Genomic DNA, 22,966 nt, shown 5'->3' with positions numbered 1-22,966 from the left:
TGATCTAAAAGAGATTTACAAGGATGTTGCCTGGATTGGGAGGCATGCCTTATGAAGATAGGTTGAGGGAGCTGGGACTCTTCTCCCTGGAGAGACGAAGGTTGAGAGGCGACCTGATAGAGGTTTATAAAATGTTGAGAGGTATAGATAGGGTGGATTCTCGGAGTCTATTTCCCAGGGCTGAAATGGTCGCTACGAGAGGACACAGGTTTAAGATGCTGGGAAGCAAGTACAGAGGAGATGTTAGGGGTAAGTTTTTCACTCAGAGGGTGGTGAGTGAGTGGAATCGGTTGCTGTCGGTGGTGGTAGAGGTGAACTCGCTGGGGTCTTTTAGAAGACTTCTGGATGAGTATATGGGATCTAATGGCATTGGGAGTTTCAGATAGTTCTATGGCTTGGTAGGTATAGATGTGATCGGCGCAACTTGTGGGCTGAAGGGCCTGTTTGTGCTGTAGTGTTCTATGTTCTATAAAATTTTATGAACGGACAGAAGAAATAAAATGGCACGTGCACAATTTCCCACTATATGTTGCTGATGATTGAGATGCCTGAAACATGAATTGGTAAAATTTACCCTGTTGTGTCCAACTATTAAATAAGGCACACCAGGATAGGTGTTATACTCCTAGCTTCACACACTAATGAAGCATATCAGGATTTTGGACATGGCGCCCTGCAAAATTCTCTATCCATTGAAATGAAAGGAAGATTGTTTTGGACGATAATGAATAGACCCTGAATATGAATGTGTGAAGGCATTCACATTATCAGCACAGTGAACTTTCTCTCTATATCACAACCCAGTGTGGTTGGAAGTGAAAAAAAGGAAACAGCACATAGCTATCACAGTAAAGTAGCTTTACAGAGAATAGATAAATGAAAAGCTGTTTGTAAAAGATGTTAGGGAAAAATGCGTTGACGTACAGAAATGAAAAACGAGTATGCATTGTAGGAAATATTTTCCATAAAATAAATCAGCCTCCCTCAATTGCCAAGAGCAAAGCTGACACATAATAAGAAGGTGCAGTTGTGACCCCCAGATGAGGAAATTATTGTTGTACGGGAGAGAGCTCTGAAGATAAAGTCTCATCACAGATTGGAGAAAAGCACTGAACTCATGCTGCCTTCCACATAATTCATGCAAATGATTTACACAATGTATTCACCCGCGCAAACATCATGATTGTAGTCAAACATATAACGCAACACGTGATGAAATTAGAGTATCCAAATGGATAAATGAGCTCATTCACTTGTAATGCACCATGTTCTTCATTCAGAAAGAAGGAACAATCTCGTTACACTCAAGCAGGCCTGAAGAATGATATTTAGCAGGACATCAACCTCTTGTTGAAGCAGTCACCACCACATTGCTGCAGACCCCCACCCCCACCTCTTAAGCAATACACATAGTTCCTTGGAAATACATAGCAGTGTTCAGGAGGAATTGTGGGTGAGAAACAGAGTACTTGTACTGAAAGGCAGCAATGATAATGGTTGATGAGGAGCGAGCTATGCAAGGTCATATTGTTTGGCAACCTTTTGAATTACAATGGGACCTGAACCTTAACAGCATGTTTTGAAAGCGAGGTTACAACAACGGCAGGAATATTCTGAGCTTGGCTGAGAAGTGGAAAGCAGCATTCATGCCAGACAAATGCCAGGTAATGATCATCTCCAACAAGAGAGAATCTAATCATTTCCCCCTCAAATCCCATGGCAGGATATTTCACTGTAATAATCCCATTGCAGGATCTCCAACTATCAACATCCTAGGGGTTACCATTGACCAGAGACTGAACTAGACAAGACATATAAATAGCTGATCAGAGACTGAGAATTCTGCAGTGAGTAACTCATCACCTAACTCCCAAAACCATCTAAAAGACACAGGGTGTGTGATGGAATACTCTCTCCTTACCTGGATGAGTGCAGCTCTAACACTCAACACCATCCAGGACAAAGTAACACACTTGATTGACACACCACCGACTCTAAACGTCTCAAAGAACAAGGGCAACAAGTGCATGGAAACACCATCGTACAAGTGCTTGTCCAAACCACGCACTATACTGACTTGGAAATGTATTATTATTCCTTCACTGCCACTGGGTCAAAATCCTGGAACTCCCTCAATGGATGAACCTATACCACATGGACTGCAGCAATTCAAGAAGGCAACACATTATCACCTTTACCAAGGTAATTAGGGATGGGAAATGAATGATGGCCTAGCCACATAAACCTCACGGTGCAGAAAGAGGCTACTCAGCCTATTGAGTCTGCACTGACTTTCCAAAACAGCATCCCACCCAGGCACTCCCCTCCGTCCTACCCCTGTAACGCTCCGCATTGACCATGGTTAATCCATCTAATACTAAAAGGCAATTTAGCATGGCCATTTCACCTAACCAGTGATGCCCACATCCTGTGGGATCATAAAAAAGTAATTTTCCATTCAAAACATGCCCATAAGGTTTATATCCCATGTAACTCAAGAGGATGGCAGACCTGCACAGCTCATTAATCATTACCGTTGCTGTCCTTTTACTTAAGAACTCTGTGTCTCACCTACAATTTCAATAATAAGAGTGAAAATTGGTCTGATGGTGCAGGACATTCAAATATCTAGATTGACTCTGTTATTTAATCTGTAAGTAAGCATGAGGCAACACTTGCAGTGTTGATGTTAATAACACTGCAATTTCTCTATCAGTGATCTCAGTGCTATATTGCACAAGATGTAGTCATGGTCAGCTTCGACTGGCATAGTGTTGAGTTACAGGTAACGAAGGAGCACTTCTTAAAAACTAAAGATTGTTGGGAAGGTCATTTCATCCTTCATATCTCACCCACCCAAAATGAATGGTACCACCTCTTGACACAGCTGCTTCTTTACACACACCGGGGAGTGGAACCTAATGCCCTCCACTGAGATGGGTTTGTGGCAGGGAGGCATTTAATTGGGAAGGAAAGTAGCTGGTGGGGGCTACCCTCCATTTAAAGATGGAAAGGCTCAGGGATACACTTCCCACATTTCTGCCAGTAAGAGAGCATTTAATTCCCACCTAACAGTCTCCCCCTGCCCTATAGTATTAGATGGATTAACCATGGTCAATGCGGAGCGTTACAGGGACAGGGCGGAGGGGAGTGCCTGGGTGGGATGCTGTTTTGGAAAGTCAGTGCAGACTCAGTAGGCTGAATAGCCTCTTTCTGCACCGTGAGGTTTATGTGGCTAGGCCATCATTCATTTCCCATCCCTAATTACCTTGGTAAAGGTGATAATCTGGCATTCACCCAGTGGCATCGGGGGTGGGGGGGAGTGGAAATTGCCACGCAGTAAGTTTGAAAAGCAAACCTTGTCGGTGGGGGGGGGGGGGGGGGGGGGGTCGCTTCTGGACTTCTTGGCTGGTGGGGGAGAGGGGGGGACATTTGGTAACTGATTGAGGGACCAGCAATGGGATGGGTTGGGGAGTTGGAGGGGGGTGTCACAGGGGGATGAGGGAGTATAGGAGGGACAGGCAATGGTGGGGGGGGGGGGGGGAGGTGGCAGGTGCTCCTCTGCCCTTGCAGCCAATCCCTCCCCCCCATCCTGTAATCCTATCCTGCTGTCACCCATCTGTGTCTGGGTCCCTCACAATCCTGGGCTTTGTGTGGAAGCGTTGCCGGCCGCAACCACTGCTGGCCTTTGATTGGCTCTCAGGGTAGGATTTTTGCATTACGATTATTGGGCCTTGTAATAGCTGTCTTGTTCAGTGCCTGACTGTCAATTCATTTGGCGGGCTTTTGTGAAAGGATACACCTCCACCATCTCTGTTAAATATTGTACTAATTACAGGAAGAAAAAGTATTATATTCCCAAAATTAGCTCGTTGATATTTTCACACTTTGACCAAGATTTAAATTTTCTACACCATTCAGGGTGACTAAGTGTGGGTGTGGGGGTTGGGGGTGGTCTGGCGAGATCAGAGACAGAGTGTTGCCGGCGAGATCAGGTGCCGGGGAGGGTTGGAGAGACCTGGAAAGCAGGATGGGGGTGACGGGCTTGGAGGAAATAGCATTTTCAGTGCTAAAGGGTAGAAGAGATCCCAAAGAGTTACCAGAAACAAAACTATGTCCTCACATCATTTCATACATAAAACACTTAGAGTTTGCCTCCTTAACCTTGTCGATATTACAGTCATAGAGATTTACAGCATGGGAACAGGCCCTTCAGCCCAACTTATCCATGCCGCCCTTATTTTTTTTAAAAAAATGCCTAAGCTAATCCCAATTCCCCTCATTTGGCCCATATCCCTCTATACTCATCACACCCATGTAATTATCTAAATGCTTTTTGAAAGATAAAATTGTACCCGCCTCTACTACTACCTTTGGCAGCTTGTTCCAGATACTCACCACCCTCTGTGTGAAAAAATTGCCCCTCTGGACACTTTTGTATCTCTCCCCTCTCACCTTAAACCTACACCCTCTAGTTTTAGACTCCCCACCTTTGGGAAAAGATATTGATTATCTACCTTGTCCATGCCCCTCATTATTTTATTGACCTCTACAAGGTCCACCTCTCAGCCTCTTATGCTCCAGAGAAAAAAAGTCCCAGTCTATTCAGCCTCTCCTTATAACTCAAACCAATAAGTCCCGGTAGCATCTCAGTAAATCTTTTCTGCACTCTTTCTGGTTTAATAATATCCTTTCTATAATAGGGTGTCCAGAATTGCACACAGTATTCCAAGTGTGGCCTTACCAATGTTTTGTACAACTTCAACAAGACATCCCAACTCCTGTATTCAATGTTCTGACCAGTGAAACCAAGCATGCCGAATGCCTTCTTCACCACTCTGCCCACCTGTGACTCCACTTTCAAGGAGCTGTGAACATATACCCCAAGATCTCTTTGTTCTCTAATTCTCCCCAGTGCCCTACCATTAACTGAATAAATCCTGCCATGGTTCAATCTACTAAAATGCATTCCTTCGCATTTGTCTAAATTAAACTCCATCTGCCATTCATCAGCCCACTGGCCCAATTGATCGAGATCCCACTGCAGTTGAAGATAACTTTCCTTACTGTCCACCTTGCCACCAATCTTGGATTCATCTGCAAACTTACTAACCACGCCCCTTATATTCTCATCCAAATCATTAATATGAATGACAAATAACAGTGGGCCCAGCACTGATCCCTGAGGCACACTGCTGGTCACAGGCCTCCAGTTTGAAAAACAACTCTTTACAACCACCCTCTGGCTTCTGTCAAGCCATTTAGATGCCTCACCCTGGATCTCTTGATATTTAGCTTTATGCAACAACCTACCATGTGGTATCTTGTCAAAGGCCTTGCTAAAGTCCATGTAGACAACATCAACTGCACTGCCCTCTTGGCAACCTTCTTGGTTACCCCTTCAAAAAACTCAATCAAATTTGTGAGACATGATTTTCCACTCACAAAGCCATGCTGACTGTCCCTAATCAGTCCTTGCACCTCTAAATGCCTGTAGGTCCTATCTCTCAAAATACTTTTCAACAATTTATTCACCACAGATGTGAGGCTCACTGGCCTGTAGTTCCCAGGCTTTTCCCTGCAGCCCTTTTTAAACAAAGGTACAACATTTGCCACTCTCCAATCTTCAGGCACCTCACGTGACTATTGATGATTCAAATATCTCGACTAGGGGACCCGCAATTTCCTCCCTAGCCTCTCACAACATCCTGGGATATACCTTATTAGGTCCCGCAGATTTATCTACCTTGATGCGCTTTAAGACCTCCAGCACCTCCTTCTCTGTAATATGTACACTCCTCAAGACATCAATATTTAATTCCCCAAGTTCCCTAACATCCACGCTTTTCTCAACAGTAAATACTGATATTGTGTGCACTGCCCCTTCAAAGCTCCAAACTGCTCCCATATACACACACAAATACCAAGTCCCAATAGCATCCTAAATAATCTTTTCTGCATTCTTTCTAGTTTAATAATATTCTTTCTATAATAATGTGACCAGAATTGCACACAGTTTTCCAAGTGTAGCCCTACCAATGTCTTGTACAACTTCAACAAGACGTCCCAACTCTTGTATTCAACGTTCTGACCAGTGAAACCAAGCATGCCGAATGCCTTCTTCACCACTCTGTCCACCTGTGACTCCACTTTCCATCTCGCCTCCCTAACTAAATACTCAGAAGAATCTCCTTTCCCGCCACTCACTCAGAAGCCCCTCTCCCCAGCCCCCTCCATCCCTTTTACTATTACCAGTCCCTCCCTCTCTCCAGGGTTTGCCAGACCTCCTCACCCAGGCTTGCTGGACACCCCCTGCCCCCCCATCCCTTCTTCCCCTCTCCACCTCCCCTTCCCTCACCAACACCTGTCTGCCAGACTCACTTTCTTGGGTACCCTGGGGTGTCATCATATGGAACATCGGACAGTGAGGAAAATTATAGGATAATCCCATAAATTACAGGATGGTTGGTCAACCCTAACACCAGTCACTGTTGTACATATATCTATGAGGCCTTCTCTAAGTTACCTCTTTCTTTCAAGGCAGAGGATCCATATTTTTCCAATCATCTTCATTAACAACAACTTACACTTGTACAGTGCTTAAGATGTAATGAAACACCCAAAGACTTAACAAGAAAAAAAAATGACCATTAGCCACATACGGATATAGTAGATCCGATGACCAAATGCTTGGTCAAACAGGTAGGTTTTATGGAGTGTCTTAAAGGAGAAAGGTATGGTAGCGAGGCAAAGTACAGGAAGGGAGTTTCAGCATTTGGCTTTGAGGTAGCAGACAATGGGACCATTGATGGTGACGATGCTCAAGAAACCAGAAATAGAGGAGTGCCAAATCTTTTCTAGTTGGAGAGCGGCAGGGGACATACAGAAATAGGGAGAGGCAAGGCTGCTGAGGGACTTGAAAACCAGAATAAGAATTCTAAAATCAAGATGTTGCTCGAGTGGGAAGCAGTGTAGGTGAAAGGGAAATAGGGGATAGGGGAATAGGACTTGCTGCACGTTAAGACACAATTAGCAGAAATTTGGATGACCTCAAGTTTATAGAATTATAGAATCCCTACAATGCAGGAGGAGGCCATTTGGCCCATCTGCACTGACCACAATCCCATCCAGACAGTATTCCTGTACCCCCACATATTCATTCTGCTAATCGCCTTGACACTAGGGTGAATTTAGCATGGCCAATGAATCTAACCAGCACAACCTTTGGACTGTGGGAGGATACAGGAATACCTGGAGGAAATCCACGCAGACATGGGGAGAACGTGCAAACTCCACACACAGATAGTGACCCGAGGCCAGTAACGATCCCTGATGCTATGAGACAACAATGCTAACCACCGTGCCACCATGAGTAGAATGAAGGGTAGCATGCAAGAGACTGCTGAGTGTGTTGGAGGAGTGGAGTCCAGAGGTAATGGATACATAAATGAGGGTTTCAGCAGCAGATGAGCTGAGATGTGACAAAGTCAGGTGATGTTACAGAGGTGGAAATAGATGGTCTTGGTAATGCTGTGAAAAATAACCAGAAGTTCATCTCAGGGTCAAATGTGGCACCAAGACTGGGAGCAGGTTGATTTAATCTCAGAAGGCCGCTAGTGAGAAGGATGGAATTTGTCACTGGGGAACAGGGTTTGGAACAGGGACCCAACATGATAGCTTCAGTCTATGCAATATTTAATTAGAGGAAATTTCTGCCCCTCCAGTACTGGAGGTTGAATAAGCTGTCTGATAATTTAGGAAAATTGATGGAGTCAAGAGATTGATCAAAAGTAATGAGATCAGTCTGATCGCCAGTGTGCATACGAAAAGAAACAAAATAGGCAGAATACAAGGGCATCTCCATCTTAACACCATGCCTCAATTTCAGAAATTCCTCCTGGTCCCATCTGGAAGCTTTTCCCATGAGACTGGGAACATTTTGTCCCTTATCTCTGTTTTAAAGGTTGCCAGATCTCCAGAGCATTTCCAGCAGTTTCTGGATTTATTCCAGCACTTTTGCTTTTGTACTTCCATCGCAATTCAGTTCAGTAGTGCTAACACTGAAATCTGCAGGTTTATGGTGAACAGTATGCCAGAAAGGTCATAGAACACTACAGAGCAGAAAGAAACCCTTCGGCCCATCGAGTCTGCACCAACCACAATCCCACCCAGGCCCAACCCCCCATATCCCTACACTTTTATCTGCTAATCCCTCTAACCTAGATATCCCAGGACACTAAGGGGCAATTTTAGCATGGCCAATCAACATAACCCACACATCTTTGGACTGTGGGAGGAAACCTACACAGACATGAGGAGAATGTGCAAACTCCACACAGACAGTGACCCGAGCCAGGAATCGAACCCAGGACCCTGGAGCTGTGAAGCAGCAGCAGCGCTAACCACTGTGCTACCATGCTGCGGTGTGTATATAGGTGTGTATATCTTCGAGAGGAAGGGCAGGCAAATGGGGAGGGCATAAACAAGATCAGAAATTTCAGACTTAAACATTTCCTTTCTTTTCTTATACTCTCTGAAGGTTACTTTCACTGGCGAAAGCTTCATTACTCATCCCTAGAGCTTCTCTATATTGTTTCATCTGGCGTTTGAATTTGCTAGCTTGCATTAGCCCACATGAAGATGCAAGGTGCTTCAATGACATGAGGTGAATCAGGCCAAGTGCACACTACATGAAATACAAGGTGGCTCTTCACTCAAGAACATATGCTTCTACCTGAACACCGTGCCAACTTGGCACAATTTCAGTGCTACGTGCAAGAACAATCATATGAATATTAATGTATGAAATCTTTCCAGTTTTTGACATGCATTGAAGAATGACCCTACCTTTGCTCTTTTCCTCTGCTGCCCCTGGTTTATTGTACGTTTCTGTGCAGCAAATTACAAACAATTGTCACTCACTGAACAAAAGTGAGAGAAACATTTAGAAATCTCATGGTTTTAATGATGTGATTTCTGTTCAATAAACTGTTACAGTACAAATTTATTCTGATCAGATTTGTAACCCACCCTAGAGGGAATAGGCACAAACATGTTTGTAAATGCCTGATTAAGAAAAACCCACAATTTGAGGAAAACCGCAGAATTTTATTTCTTATTTTTACCCAGCCCATAAAAGATCTTTTGCCAAATTATACCCACAATTTGCGTATAATCAAAGCCAAGCATTTTACTTAACAAACGCAAGCACAAAGGCATAATTTTTTAGGAGAGCGATTTTCCAAAAAGCTATCAATGTAAGATAAAAGCAATTACATAAACAAAACTCTGTGCCTTGCTTATTCTAGGTCAAGTTGATAATTTTGTAAAACAGATAGAGCATAGACAAAGGCAGAATGAAATGATCCTGTATTACCAAAAGCACAGTAATCGATACAATTAGCCATACAGACACTAATGTCCTATAGGCCATCTCACCTGATGGTCAGTCTTTGTGTCATTTGCTTTATCCTCTTTTTCCTTCTCTTTCTCCTCGACCTCCAAGCTTTCAGTTCGAATGATGCATGTCTCTGGAGAGGGTAGAGAAATCTCAATCTCTTGCTCGTTCGCAGCTTCCTCCACTGTCTCTTGGTTCACTGTGCCTTTCTCAGACATCCTCACAGCAAAGAATTACACAAGTAGACGATGCAGTGACCTGTGGGGTTAAAACAGTGAAAATCAGAGCATTTTATTTCCAGAATGCGTCCATTCATTTTCCTTTTATTTTGCTGAAAATTATTATTGCAGCTTCCCATTTGAAGCAAATTCCTCAAGGCAGGATTTTTAAAATGATTTTTTGGAACTCAGCCCAGCCAATATCGGCTGCCCCACTGTGATTTTAACATTTAGCGGTTTATTCATTGGCTCAGGGCGAGAATTCAACCCCCACCTGCTGAGGAAGTCCCACCTTAGCGAGCTGCTGGCCAGTCCCAGCAGCGCCAGGTTAGATCAGTGGTCGCTGCTGGGACTGCAACCACTCCTCACAGAAGAGGAGCAACTGGAGACCAGAGCGTCACCAGGCCCCAGCAACGGGAGGAAGAGGGTGTGGGATTGGACTTGAGAGGTGAGGAGGAAGATAAAAAGGGGTGTGATCTGGGAGGGACGGGCTTCAAGGGGGACAATAAGAATTCTCACAACACCAGGGTAAAGCACAACAGGTTTGTTTTGGAATCAGGAGCTTTCAGAGCACTGCTCCTTCATCAGGTGAATGGAGAAGTAGGTTCACACACATGGCATATACAGGCAAAGACACAATTGCAAGATAATTACAGATGGGAATGTGAAGAGTGGTTGGAATGCGAGTCTTTACAGGCGATCAAATCTTTGCAGGTATGGACAGTGCGACTGGACAGAGAGATAATCACAGGTTAAAGAGATGTGAATTGTCTCAAGCTAGGACAGTTAGTAGGATTTTGCAAGTCCAAGCCAAATGGTGGGGGTTACTTGTAGTGTGACATGAACCCAAGATCACAGTTGAGGCTATCCTCATACATGAGGAACTTGGCTATCAGTTTCTGTTTGGCAATTCTGCACTGTTGTGTGTCCTCAAGGCCACCTTGGAGAACACTAACCCGAAGATCAAAAGCTGAATGCCCTTGACTGCTGAAGTGTTCCTCGACTGGAAGGGAACACTCCTGCCTGCACAGTCTGTACCTGCAAAGACTCGATTACCTATAAAGATTTACATTCCTACCATTCTTCATGTTCCAATGTGTAATTATCTTGCAGTTGTCTTTGCCTATATAAGCAATTGCGTCTTTTCCTGTATATTTTGGAGCAGTGCTCCAAAAGCTTGTGATTCTAAATCAACCTGCTGGACTTTAACCTGGTGTTGTGAGACTTCTTACTGTGTCTACCCCAGTCCAATGCCGGCATCTCAACTTCAAGAGGCACAGGAGACCCCAAAAGTAGGTGCTCCCCCTTGCCCAAGAAAAGAGTGCCAAGCTAAAGCTTTTGGGCAATCTATTTGGTGTGGGCTCCCCCCGCTGAATGGTAGAATAGCGGCTGGGGTGGAACGAGACTCATGGGTGACCATTAATTGGCCACTTAAGGGTGTGTGGACCATCCAACACCTCCAATGCCCCCTGTAAATGAGAGACAGGTTGGGGCCAAGTATACAATGGGCAGGCCATGTGTTGCATTTCATGAGCACCCCCTCCTTCAAACCCACTGGTGGGAGACTGTGAAATTCTGCCCGATATGTTGAATGCATTTATATTCAACATCACCATCCAATTCCAAATGCAACAGTTCAAACAAATATGAAAGATAAGTTTGACAAGGCAACCCTTATGGTCAACACTCTTAGCCCTCAAGTTGACTGTTACATTCTTAATACCATAAGCCTCCATCCAAATTCCTTGTCAGTTTTGACTTTGTGAAACCAGAGCAAGATGGGTTTCAGCTAACTCAAATGCAGATTTGTAAATGTCACTGAATTTTCTCGAAGCTCCGTGGGAAATTATTTTTAACCACACCAATTAATTCCAAAATGAATGCCTTAAATTATTCAAGTTTTCAGAGCAGCGAGATCAGACTAAATTCCTGCACACAAGGTCAATTTGCCACTTCAAGAATAACGTTGCCAATTATGTGCGAATGCTTAAAATAAGAATCACCTTCGCTGGTATTTTCTTTTAAAGTTGAGCTGCTTAATTGCTTGTGTCAGTTACACACGTAACTAAATCCCCCACATATGCTGGGCCATATGAAAATCTCAACAGGATGTATTGTACACCACCAGTGTCATGGGCAGGGGGTACAGTAAAATCTGAAACAAGAACCATTAGGAAAGAATATTCTAATGCCAAACAGTTGTCACTAGAGAAGAATACGCTTGCAACATTACTGTTAATCTCAACAGTTGCAAATCCATACAAGTCTATAGACCATCATCAGAAGAGAATGAATAGTGAATGATTAAATGTATTATTTGATTCGTATATGGTTACACTACTGTGTTAATAAGAATATTCAGTTTTGTGACACGACAGCAATGTCTTCTAAATGAAGTTAGATTGCTGATTACTCATGGTGCAGGCTCAATGGAGTACATGGCCCAGTCTGGTTCTTATATTTATTGTCTTGCTCACAAATTTAAAAATTGTGTATCGTTAGAAACAGGTTTCACAAATACTGCTATCAAATACACGTAAGTAAGCACATTTCTCAGCAGAACACAAGGCAAAATAAATCAGGCAGAACCTTCGGGTAAAACTTCTCAAATAAATGCATTTTTGTTACCGTGGCAAAAAATATTTTCAGAACTTGGAATTTAATTTGATCTTTGGAGGAGGAAACAGATCAGGAATATAACATAGGGAGAGGGGGTTTAATTGTTAAGGGGAACAGACAGGCCTTCCTGCAATCACAGGTGTGATTCCATTCTTCCTAGTGCCTGGGTCCAGGATGTCACAGAACGGCTGCCAAACAAAGAAGGGGCAGTGAAATGCAAAGCAGTTGGGTACCAATAACTTAGACAGAAAGAGGCGTGTGGCTGTTCAGGCAGATTTTCGGGACTTAGGTAAGAGATTACCTAGAGCCTCAAAACTACACACTTGTAAGTAGAAATCGAAGAACAGACCAGATGAATACATGGTTAAAGGCAGAATGATTCCTGAGTCATTTGGGCCAGTTAGATGGTCAGAGGGGTAGGTGATCAGATGGTTCAGGGCAGCACGGCAGCACAGTGGTTAGCACTGCTGCTTCACAGCTCCAGGGACCCGGGTTCGATTCCCGGCTCGGGTCACTGCCTGTGTGGAGTTTGCACGTTCTCCTCGTGTCTGCGTGGGTTTCCTCCGGTTACCTCCCACAGTCCAAAGATGTGCGGGTTAGGTTGCTTGACCATGCTAAATTTGCCCCTTAATTTCCTGGGATGTGTAGATTGGAGAGATTAGCATGTAAATGTATAGAGATATGGGGATAGGGCCTGGGTGGGATTGTGTTCGGTGCAGACTCAATGGGCCGAAGGGCCTCTTTCTGCACTGTAGGGTTCTATGTTTTATGTTCTAAGAGGGGAGGGGGTTGAATCCTTTACAGGCTGGACACGTTGCACATCAATAGAGCTGACACTGTGAAGAGGTTCACAAATGCGATGGAAGAGGGTTGAAAGGGCTTGAACCTCCATAGAACGGCAGTCAGAATCGGATTGCCAGTCTGCTGCAGTTCATTAGCTGGAGAACCGACCTCTCCTTTCTCATCCAACCTCAGGCTCATGCCAGGTTGGAACTGTCCAATGCAGCACACTTCCCAGGTCCTGTGTCAAGGACTGGAGGGTCAGAGCAAAGGAAACCATTTTTTTTAGTTGCCATAAAGCAAGAAAGATAAAAAGATCCAGCCACATCTGGAGATACAGAGCAGATAAGTTGGTATGGTAAGTGGGTAGGATGGGATGGGGGAACGGATTGGTCACGAGGCTAGTTTGGCTGTCAGTGGGGAGTTGGGAAGCTTGGGTGTTCGGGTGGGGGTTGTGGGGTAAGTTGGGAGATTGAGTGTTCAAGGTCGTCAGTTCATAAAATCCCTACAGTGCGGCAAAGGCTATTTGGCCTATTGAGTCTACACTGACCACAATCCCACCCAGGCACTATTTCCGTAACTCCTCATGTTTACCTTGCTAATCCCCCAAAACTAGGGGTAATTTAGCATGGCCAATCAACCGAACCCACACATCTTTGGACTGTGGGAGGAAACCCATGCAGATATGGGGAGACTGTGACCTGAGGTTGGAACTGAACCCAAGACGTTGGCGTTGTGAGGCAACAGTGCTAATCACCGTGTCATCATGCACAGTGCAGTTGGTTGGGAGAGAAGGTGTTGAGTGGGAGTCATTGGGGAAGTGGTCAGTGGAGGGTGGGGCTCAAGTGTTCGGGGGGGTTGGGTGATCAGTGGAAAGTAGGGCCTCATGTAGTCAGTGGGAGTCGGGTGGTCATTGGGGGTTGGGTGGTCAGTGGGTGACTAGAGGTCAGATGGTCAGAAGGGGTAGGTGATCAGGTGGTTCAGGAGGATTGGAGGGGGAGCGAAGGAAGTTCATCATCAGCGCTGGGAGGACAGTAATATGGTTACCCAGGAGTTGGAAGTGGTTTGAATTCTTCTAACATTTCCTGGGTAGCTATTCCAATGAGACAGCTGGAACCTTTTGAAGTTTGAGATTATTATTGTACGTCTGGGTTATTCCAATTACAGTGCAATTGTCCAACGCAAGTGTAAACTTCTTAGAGAATTGCTATGCAATCCTTATCTGGGAATATCCCGGGTGGGGGGGTGGGGAGGAAGTGTTCCCCAGCACAACTTTGGGGTACCCCTTCAGTTACAACTGAAATTGACTGCAAATTTTCTCAATTATAATTTCCCCAGTAGGTAATGACCAATAGAATACATCCCCAGTACTGGAATAGCACACCTATTTCTTGCTCTGGCTCCTATATTTGCTTTATTCAATACACCACCACACCCCAGCACCACCAACCCACCCTGCCCACTGCCACTTCTACCCCCCCCACTCTACCCACCACCACCCCCACCCCCCACCCCACCCACTGCCACCCCCCACTCTGCCCACCCACTGCCTACCCCCCACTCTGCCCACCCAACCACTGCCTACCCCCCACTCTGCCCACCCACCCAACCACTGCCTACCCCCCACTCTGCCCACCCACCCAACCACTGCCTACCCCCCACTCTGCCCACCCACCCAACCACTGCCTACCCCCCACTCTGCCCACCCACCCAACCACTGCCTACCCCCCACTCTGCCCACCCACCCAACCACTGCCTACCCCCCACTCTGCCCACCCACCCAACCACTGCCTACCCCCCACTCTGCCCACCCACCCAACCACTGCCTACCCCCCACTCTGCCCACCCACCCAACCACTGCCTACCCCCCACTCTGCCCACCCACCCAACCACTGCCTACCCCCCACTCTGCCCACCCACCCAACCACTGCCTACCCCCCACTCTGCCCACCCACCCAACCACTGCCTACCCCCCACTCTGCCCACCCACCCAACCACTGCCTACCCCCCACTCTGCCCACCCACCCAACCACTGCCTACCCCCCACTCTGCCCACCCACCCAACCAACCAACCAACCAACCAACCAACCACCCACAAACCTGGAAGTTATAGGTCATTCTCATTGTGAGTTAGATAGGCACCAGGAAATAGCATTAGGCAGGAGAAAGAAGGTGCAAAGATTGGGACTGACAGAAAACATTGGGGTTAGAAATTGGGCAATGTTGGTTAGATTGGGAATTCAAGGAGGTCTAACATCAGTTTGCCATTACTAAAGGTTGATGATGCAAATAGCACCAGCGTGGCGTGTAACGGTCATTTAGCTTTCAAGAGAGAGGTTTGTGAACTAAGTGCTCCTAGGGGTATCCAGGGAAGGTAGGGAAAGAACATAAAGTGGGTGGTGATTGTGAGAGAGAAAAACATAGCAGTGCTGGAACAAGAGAAAATAACAAGTGACATACCAGTACTGGGTGTATTTTGTAGGCTGTGACTTAATGGAAAAAATATAAATGAACAAATTTGCAGGTAAATTTAAGAGATGTACAGGAAGTAGTATAGAATAGTTCTAATGGACTCCAATTATCCTAATATAAACTGGAAGGATAGAGAGAAGAAAGAAGTTCTAAAATGCATTCAGGTGAATGTTCTTGCTCTGTGCACTTGCAGCCAAATGAGGAAGGATACATTGCTGGATCTGGGGAATGTGGTGGTTTAAATAGAGCAAGCATCAGTTGGGACACATTTAGGGAATAATGATCATAGGATCACAAGGTTTCGATTAGCTACAGAAAGGTACAAGGACCAATCTTAAGTAGCAATACTTAGATGAAAGGAGAGCAATGTCAGTGTGTTGAGAAAGGATCCAGCCCTGGTGAACTGGAATCAACAATTGACAGGCAAAATTGTAATCATGCAATAGGCAAGTGTTAACGAGGAGATGATTTGGGTATAGATTAAGTTAGCAAAGTTGAACCTCAATAAAAGAGGCAATGATTGTCTGGTTACATCATTGGCTAAAAGACAGGAAGTTAGGGATGAACAGCTGTTTTGCGGACTCAAGGTAAGCATACAATGGTGTTCCCTAGAGGTTAGTACTAGAATCATTGCTAGTCACCATAACTGTTGCTGGCTTGGGTTTAGCTGTACAGAGTATATTTTCAGAATCTCCAGGTCACACTAAATATGGACAAACAACAGTACAAAGGACTTTGATAGATTTCAGGAGGATTTGGAGAGGTTGGTGGAATGAGCAGACACCTAGCAGGTGAAATTTAATGTAGAAAACTGCAAAGTGTTATATTTTGGAAGGCAAGTTGAGAAAGCAGGTCTTAAAAAAAAATAACAAACACAATCTGGACTTTATCAATAGGGGCATGAGGTACAAAGAAATGTTGATGAATCTTTATAAAACCATGGCTTGACTTCTGCTAGAGTATTGTGCCCAATTCTGGGCACCACACCTTAGAAAGGATGCGAAGCCCTTTGGAAAGGATGCAGAAAATATTTACTAGAATGAGAGACACCAGATATGTGGATCAATGGGAGAAGCTGAGATTGTTTTCCTTTTGAGTAGAAAAGTTTGAGGGAAGATTTGACAGATGTTCAATATTATGACAAAAGAATTAAAAAAAAATACTCATGTTTCTTTTGGCCCTGGGAAGGGTTGATGTCCAGGTGACTCAAGACAATTGTCAAAGAGCCAAAGGAGTCATGAGTAAGACTTTTTTTTTATGCAGGGGGTGGTTATGATCTTTGGACGTATGTCCTGAACGGGTACTGGAGGTGAACTCAATTCTGGCTTTCAAAAGGGAATTGGATAAGTACCTGAAGTGAAAATGCAATGTTTGTAGGGCTATGGGAGAAGCATCAGGGAGTGTGACTAGCTGAGATGTACTTGCAGAGATTGAGCATGGACTTGAGGGCCTGAATGGCCTCTGTTTCTGTTGCAATGATTCAATGATTTTATTTGATGATTTATTGATGGTATTCACAGTTTTTGTTACACGTTCTGACATTGTGTCACAATCCAAATTTACAGTTGTTAAGGGTATGTCAACAAAGATGGGTCAAGCCAAGCACAGGTGATGTAAAATTTACATATTTTTGCCAAGGTAACTTTAAAGATCTGAAAATTAAACAATTTAATTCAGTCTAGTTGTGTGAATTATAAACAGTTGCACAGGGATCCAAAGTACTTGACAATACCAAGCTCCAATCTCTCCCGAGAGGCAGGATTTAAATTTGCTCTGTAGAGCGTTTGACAAACAGAATCAATCCTTGGACCTAGTCTTTAACATCACAAAAGCCTTCACCCACTGTCAAATGTGAGGGATTACAGAGCATCCTCCTCCATTTCAGCTGCCCCCAAAAGCTTGTCACCACCTCTCTGCCCACTCCACGATAACATGCAAGCCGTGATCCTGACCAATGGATCCACCACAGACCAAAATCCCATCCAGATTGGGGTCAAGCAAGGCAGTGTTATCAAACTGACACTTTTCCTAATTTTTCCTTGTTCATCGAACATTCCCTGTTCCAATCCTACTTTGGCCCCTCCCACAACTCTTATCAGTACATAAGAAATAGGAGCAGGAGTAGGCCTTCGAGCCTGCCCCGCCATTCAATAAGATCATGGCTGACCTGAAGTGGATCAGTTCCACTTTCCTGCTTTCTCCCCATAATTCCCTTGCCTATCAGAAACCTATCTACCCGTGACTTAAATATATTCAGCGAGGTAGACTCCACCACTTCAACAGGCGGAGAATGCCAGAGATTCACCACCCTTTGAGTGAAGAAGTTCCTCCTCAACTCTGTTCTAAACTGACCCCCATGTATCTTGAGGCTGTGTCCTCTAGTCCTGCTATCCTTTCTAAGCGGGAAGAATCTCTCTACCTCTACCCTAACCATTCCCTTCATTATCTTATACGTCTCTATAAGATCCCCCCTCATCCTTCTAAACTCCAATGAGTACAGACCCAGTCTATTCAGCCTCTCTTCATAGTCCAACCCCCTCATCTCTGGTATCAGCCTAGTGAACCTCCTCTGCACTCCCTCCAAGGCCAATATATCCTTCCGCAAGTGCGGCGACCAAAACTACACAGTTTTACATTTGCAGTAAAATTTTACTGTTTTACATTTACAACTATTTGATGCTGTTTCATGCTCTTGGATGGACCTGGAAAACTTAATTTCATTTCCAATTTCAGGTTGTCCTTTGGCACGCTGCCTACCATTGTTCTGCCATTTACACATTCTGATTCTATAATGTGCAGGTATCGGCACCCTTCTCACCCATGATCACCACCATTTACATTCCATTTGTCTCTTTGTCCATGATACCTTTGTCAATCTCTTCCTTGCCTCCCTCCATCCAGCCCCCAAAGCACCCCCGTGCCTCCCTGCCACTACAACAGTATAAATAGCTCCCCATTTTCAATTGTCTTTAGCTCTGACAAAGGGTGATCCACACTCTATTCCCCAGCTCTCTTCTTAGCCTTTTCATTCCATACGTAACTCTCTCTTACACCCTTTCTGTCTCTCCCTCCATCTTTTCTCTTTCCACAGATACTGTCAGACTTGCTAAGAGTTTTCAGCATTTTTTTTTTGTGCTTCAGATACCAGGATCTGCAATTATTTGATTTTACTCATCTCGATTTTCCTTGCTTCAATGCTCCATCTCACCCTTAGCAAGCTCTCTGCTGGAATGAAGCTAAACTACAGAACAAACAGGAATCTGTTCCAACTCCACCGCCTGCAGGTCAGATCTAAGGTTGTCCCATCCTCTGTGAATGAACTACAGTATGCAGACATCGAGTCTGTGCACACTCGAGCTCCTAGCCATCGTCAACACTTCAAATGAGTCTTATGAGAACTTTTGTATTACACTAAACACACAAGACAAGGGTCCTCTAACCAACCTGCCGTGCCCCCCCCCCCCCCGATTATCAAAAGCCACTTTGAGGGCTCAGACATTGTGGACCACATTCCATACCTTGGGGGGTCTACTGTCAACAAGAGCAGATATTGACGATGAGGTTCAGCATTGCCTTCAGTGTGCTAGTACAACCTTGCATGACCTGAGAAAGAGGATGTTGAAAGACCAGTGCCTCAGACACGACACTAAACTCATGGTTTACAGATTTTACTTTCCACTAGTGGAATGGGTGGTATTTCCCATCACAGCGGCAACCCATCAGACAAGCTGGTTGATATTGTCTGCACTGATTGAGTTATTGATTTTGTACACAATTTTATTAGAGACAGCTAGGGAGAGATGGGTTAGAGAGAAAGATGGGGGGAGAGACAGAAGTGATGTGGCGAGTTAAGTATGGAATGAAAAGGATAAGGAGAGGTGGGGAAGCAGGACAGATGAAGAGGGAACAAGAGATGGAGAAGAAAGGAGAGAAAGGTAGGGGAAGTAAAAGCAGAGGAGAAGGGTAGTTGAAGATAAGCGCAGAGATTTTAAAAAAAGAGTGAGGGTCTCTCAATGGTATGGAGGAGATTACTAATTTACTATTAACACAATGATATGTCCAGATCACACTGGAGATGAGCTGCACACTGCTAAATAAAAAAAGGTATACGGTTGAAACTTTTCATCCTGCTTTGGGACAGACAGAAGAATGCAAAATTTGAAAATTAGCATTAAGGGTGCTGATTCATTGGCTGAGGTGTTGCCATGGAGAATCCACCTATTGTTGCTCACGTATTTCTTTAACTCAGAAAAAGGTGCAATGCCTGGGCATATTCCTTTTGCCTGCAGAAGATAAGTTCCTACATATGAATATTGGGAAATTCTCTTAGGCGTAAGTAAATCACATTTGGGGCCTGACAAATCACTTTAAATGGGTTGTTAATCTAATTCTCTGCACATTCAGGATTGTTCAAGTGCTGTCCCACTGTGGAATCATACTGAACATTAGACAGTATGTTTTTAGTTTTTTAAGCTCTGCCAACTTGAGTATGATCAGTACTTGCTCAGTTACACAGTCAAAAGGATATATTGTTTGATACAATCCACCAGTCAATGGGATGTATGGCACGTTGACACTGAAATTTATAGACCAGATTATTTATTTTCCTGATAAACAGAACATTGTTTTGGCAACATTCTGTTAGTGGAAAACACCACTCGTTGGTACTGTATTATAACTCCACTGATTGCTCAAATTGTTAAAATACTTTATCCTTTCAAGGTAATTTGAGATAAACTGTGGACTTTTCAGATTTGTAATAGGCCAATTTGTGAGTATGCACAACACAGCAAACAATGGTCTGATCGGGGTAGCCATTATTCTGCAGGACAGCTCTGTTGTACCCTATTTCAGCATCGAGCTTGTGCAGTGAGCGAATAGCTCGGGGCCCCATTTACGAGATTGTGCACAAGCACCATTCCTTTGTGTGTGGAGGGATTTTACAAACGGTAGGCAAATAACTGCCTGCATTCAGAACTCCCATTCCTTTAAAGGGATGAGGCCCTGCCTGACACTGAGGACTGGCAGGTCTCCAGTCACACTGACACCCCCAGGAGCTGCGGCTACTGCTAGTACTGCAACTAGTCGGGAGGAGCAACAATGGAAAGTGGGGTCAGGTTGTCATGATCAGTCATGAAGGATTAGGAGAGCGGGTCACTGAGGACAGGAGGTCCTTTGAGGGGGGTGTGGGTGGCCCACGTGGTGCCCTATCACAAGCCCCCCCATTTCCAAGGCCCTCAAAGTGTCAAGGGTATATCTCCACATGATGATCCATATAACTGGTAAAATGCCAGTGTCAGCATGAAGAGACCCTTAATTGGTTACTTGAGGACCTCAAGACAGACCATCTATTAAAAAGCATTTAGATGGTTACATGGGTATGGAGGGATATAGGCCAAATGTGGGCAATTGGGATTAGCTTAGGGGTTTAAAAAAAAAACAAGGGTGGCATGGACAAGTTGGGCCGAAGGGCCTGTTTCCATGCTGTAAACCTCTATGACTCTATCCGCTGTTTATTGATCTGAACAGGTGTTGGAACGTGCCGACTAGTAGAACTTCACAGTAACTTCATTGCAGTGTTATTATAAGCCTACTTGGGACTAATAAATAAACCTTAAAGCATTAACTTTACCTTTCCTGCCACTGGTAAAATGCTAACAATGGTCAGACAGCAATGACTATGGCACCTTTCCACTCCACTTATTGAAGGATGAGAGGTTGTTGTGGGTAGGCGAGAGGTTAGTCAGATCAGCCTCGGCCATGATCTTATTGAATGGTGGGGCAGGTTTGAAGGGCCAAGTGACCTTCTCCTGCTCCTAATTTATATGTTCATATTGCTCCCCCTCTGCCTCCCTTCATGCTCCATGAGAACACATCAAATCTTTGCCAAGGTGATGCAGTGCAGCTTGGCAGTACACTGCCAATCCTGTTGAATTAAGATCATCAATGCATTAACTGTCATGTTCTGTGTGTTAGTGACTTGGAGCCAATTTCACCCCAGGCTCAGTACAAGCTCATGACTTTCAACCTCCAGAGCAGTATTGACAGTGCGAATGGAAGAGATGAGGGGGCAGCCTGTTGAATCACTGGGCTAAGAATGCACGTTCACCTAATTCCTGTGCACCATCCACTGGCGCGCACACACACACACACACACCAATGGGTTCAGGTAGGTAAGGTGGCACATGGTGGAAATTGTATGTGAGCAGATGCAGGGGCTGGACCAGGCCAACGACAAGAGTCAGGGCTGACAGCGGGAGCCAGGGTCAACAACAGAAGCATGACACTTCAAGCTCAGCTTAGCTGGGCACAGATGCTGAACCTCATCCTTCCTGCACTAGAAGGACAGTATTTGTGGACCAGTGAGGGGGAAATGCAAATTTCCAAAGGCAGTATGTAGTTTTGCACAGAGACTGGAGGGTCCTTCTCTAGAATGTGGGTGATGATGTCTCCCAAATTGATGCTGATGGCCACTATCACTGATAGACTGACCAACCTCATGGAGAATCAGATGCAGCAGGACAAAGTGTGCAAGCTGATCCATACTAGTCTGGCTGCCAGTTTGCACAACACTGATCAAAGCCTTTCCTTGGTGACTGCCTCACTGGCTAACAGCAAAATGCAGGAGGCCTCTGATGAAAGGGACCAAAAGCATTTTTCCTAAGGCATGCCAACTTCTTGTTCTCCAGCATTACACAGTCATAAAAAGTTCCATCCTGCCTCTATAATCGGATCTAGCCCTTCAAAGGTGTTGGTTAGGCAGGATCCTTACAGGCTCTAAAACTCTCAATGTCTACCACAGGCATCTCACCATAGGGGAACAATTAAACAGCTTCTAGCTCTGCTGAAGCCACAGAAGTAATATATTGCAATAGGAAATGTATGAAGAGAAAGGTCTTAGTTGCAGAGATTCACTGGATGCTTAATATTTTGTAACTGTTCCATTGATACTATCTACTAGAATGTTTTAAAAAAAAAAGTTTATATGAACTATCCATTGCTGTAGTTCAGACATTGTTGGATCACACATGGACTCTGGTCAGTTTTAATCTGGTGAATGCAATAGCCACTTTAATGAGGAAAGGCTGTGAATGTGGTGGCTGTAGGGAGGAGGTTTGATGGAGTGGAGGTGGGGGATTGCACAGGGGTTTTGATGGGAGACTTGCTGCGAGCACATTTCTCAAATCAAGCTTGCCCGGATGAGACTATCAAAAGCTTCAGTGGCAGCAGGTCAGTGTCAGCAGGCACCAGCGGCAATTCATACTATTTCTCCGGTTCTTCCTGCTCCTCCTCTGAGAATGCCAAGCTGTTCTTCACTTTCCTCTGGCACCAGCTCCAATGCCCTCTATAATACCATGTTGTGAAGGGTACAGCTCTCCAAGACAATCCTAAAGATTCTTACTGGATCGTATTATAAGGCACGTCCAGATCTGTCGAGGCAGAGGAACTTCATTTGCAGCAAGCAAATTGTTTGTTCTAT

General features: G+C 44.8%; 1 protein-coding gene across 8 annotated transcripts in view; it reads right to left on the bottom strand.

The window, feature by feature from the left end:
- The window catches only part of LOC145346443 (cAMP-regulated phosphoprotein 21-like), a 374,167-nt gene that overhangs the window by 165,142 nt on the left and 186,059 nt on the right, over positions 1-22,966 (bottom strand). For all 8 annotated transcript variants that reach the window (XM_080193684.1, XM_080193683.1, XM_080193682.1 and 5 more), the window contains 2 exons: positions 9,439-9,655; positions 8,848-8,889 (listed from right to left, as the gene is read on the bottom strand). In XM_080193684.1, coding sequence (XP_080049810.1) covers positions 8,848-8,889; positions 9,439-9,615 — 219 coding nt within the window. In that variant the 5' untranslated portion in view covers positions 9,616-9,655. The remainder of the gene's footprint in view (positions 1-8,847; positions 8,890-9,438; positions 9,656-22,966) is intronic.

The sequence above is a fragment of the Carcharhinus amblyrhynchos genome, chromosome 8 (genome assembly GCF_965287045.1).
Source record: "Carcharhinus amblyrhynchos chromosome 8, sCarAmb.v2.hapA, whole genome shotgun sequence".
Taxonomy (NCBI): domain Eukaryota; kingdom Metazoa; phylum Chordata; class Chondrichthyes; order Carcharhiniformes; family Carcharhinidae; genus Carcharhinus; species Carcharhinus amblyrhynchos.
This window is presented reverse-complemented; position numbering and strand designations above follow the sequence as displayed.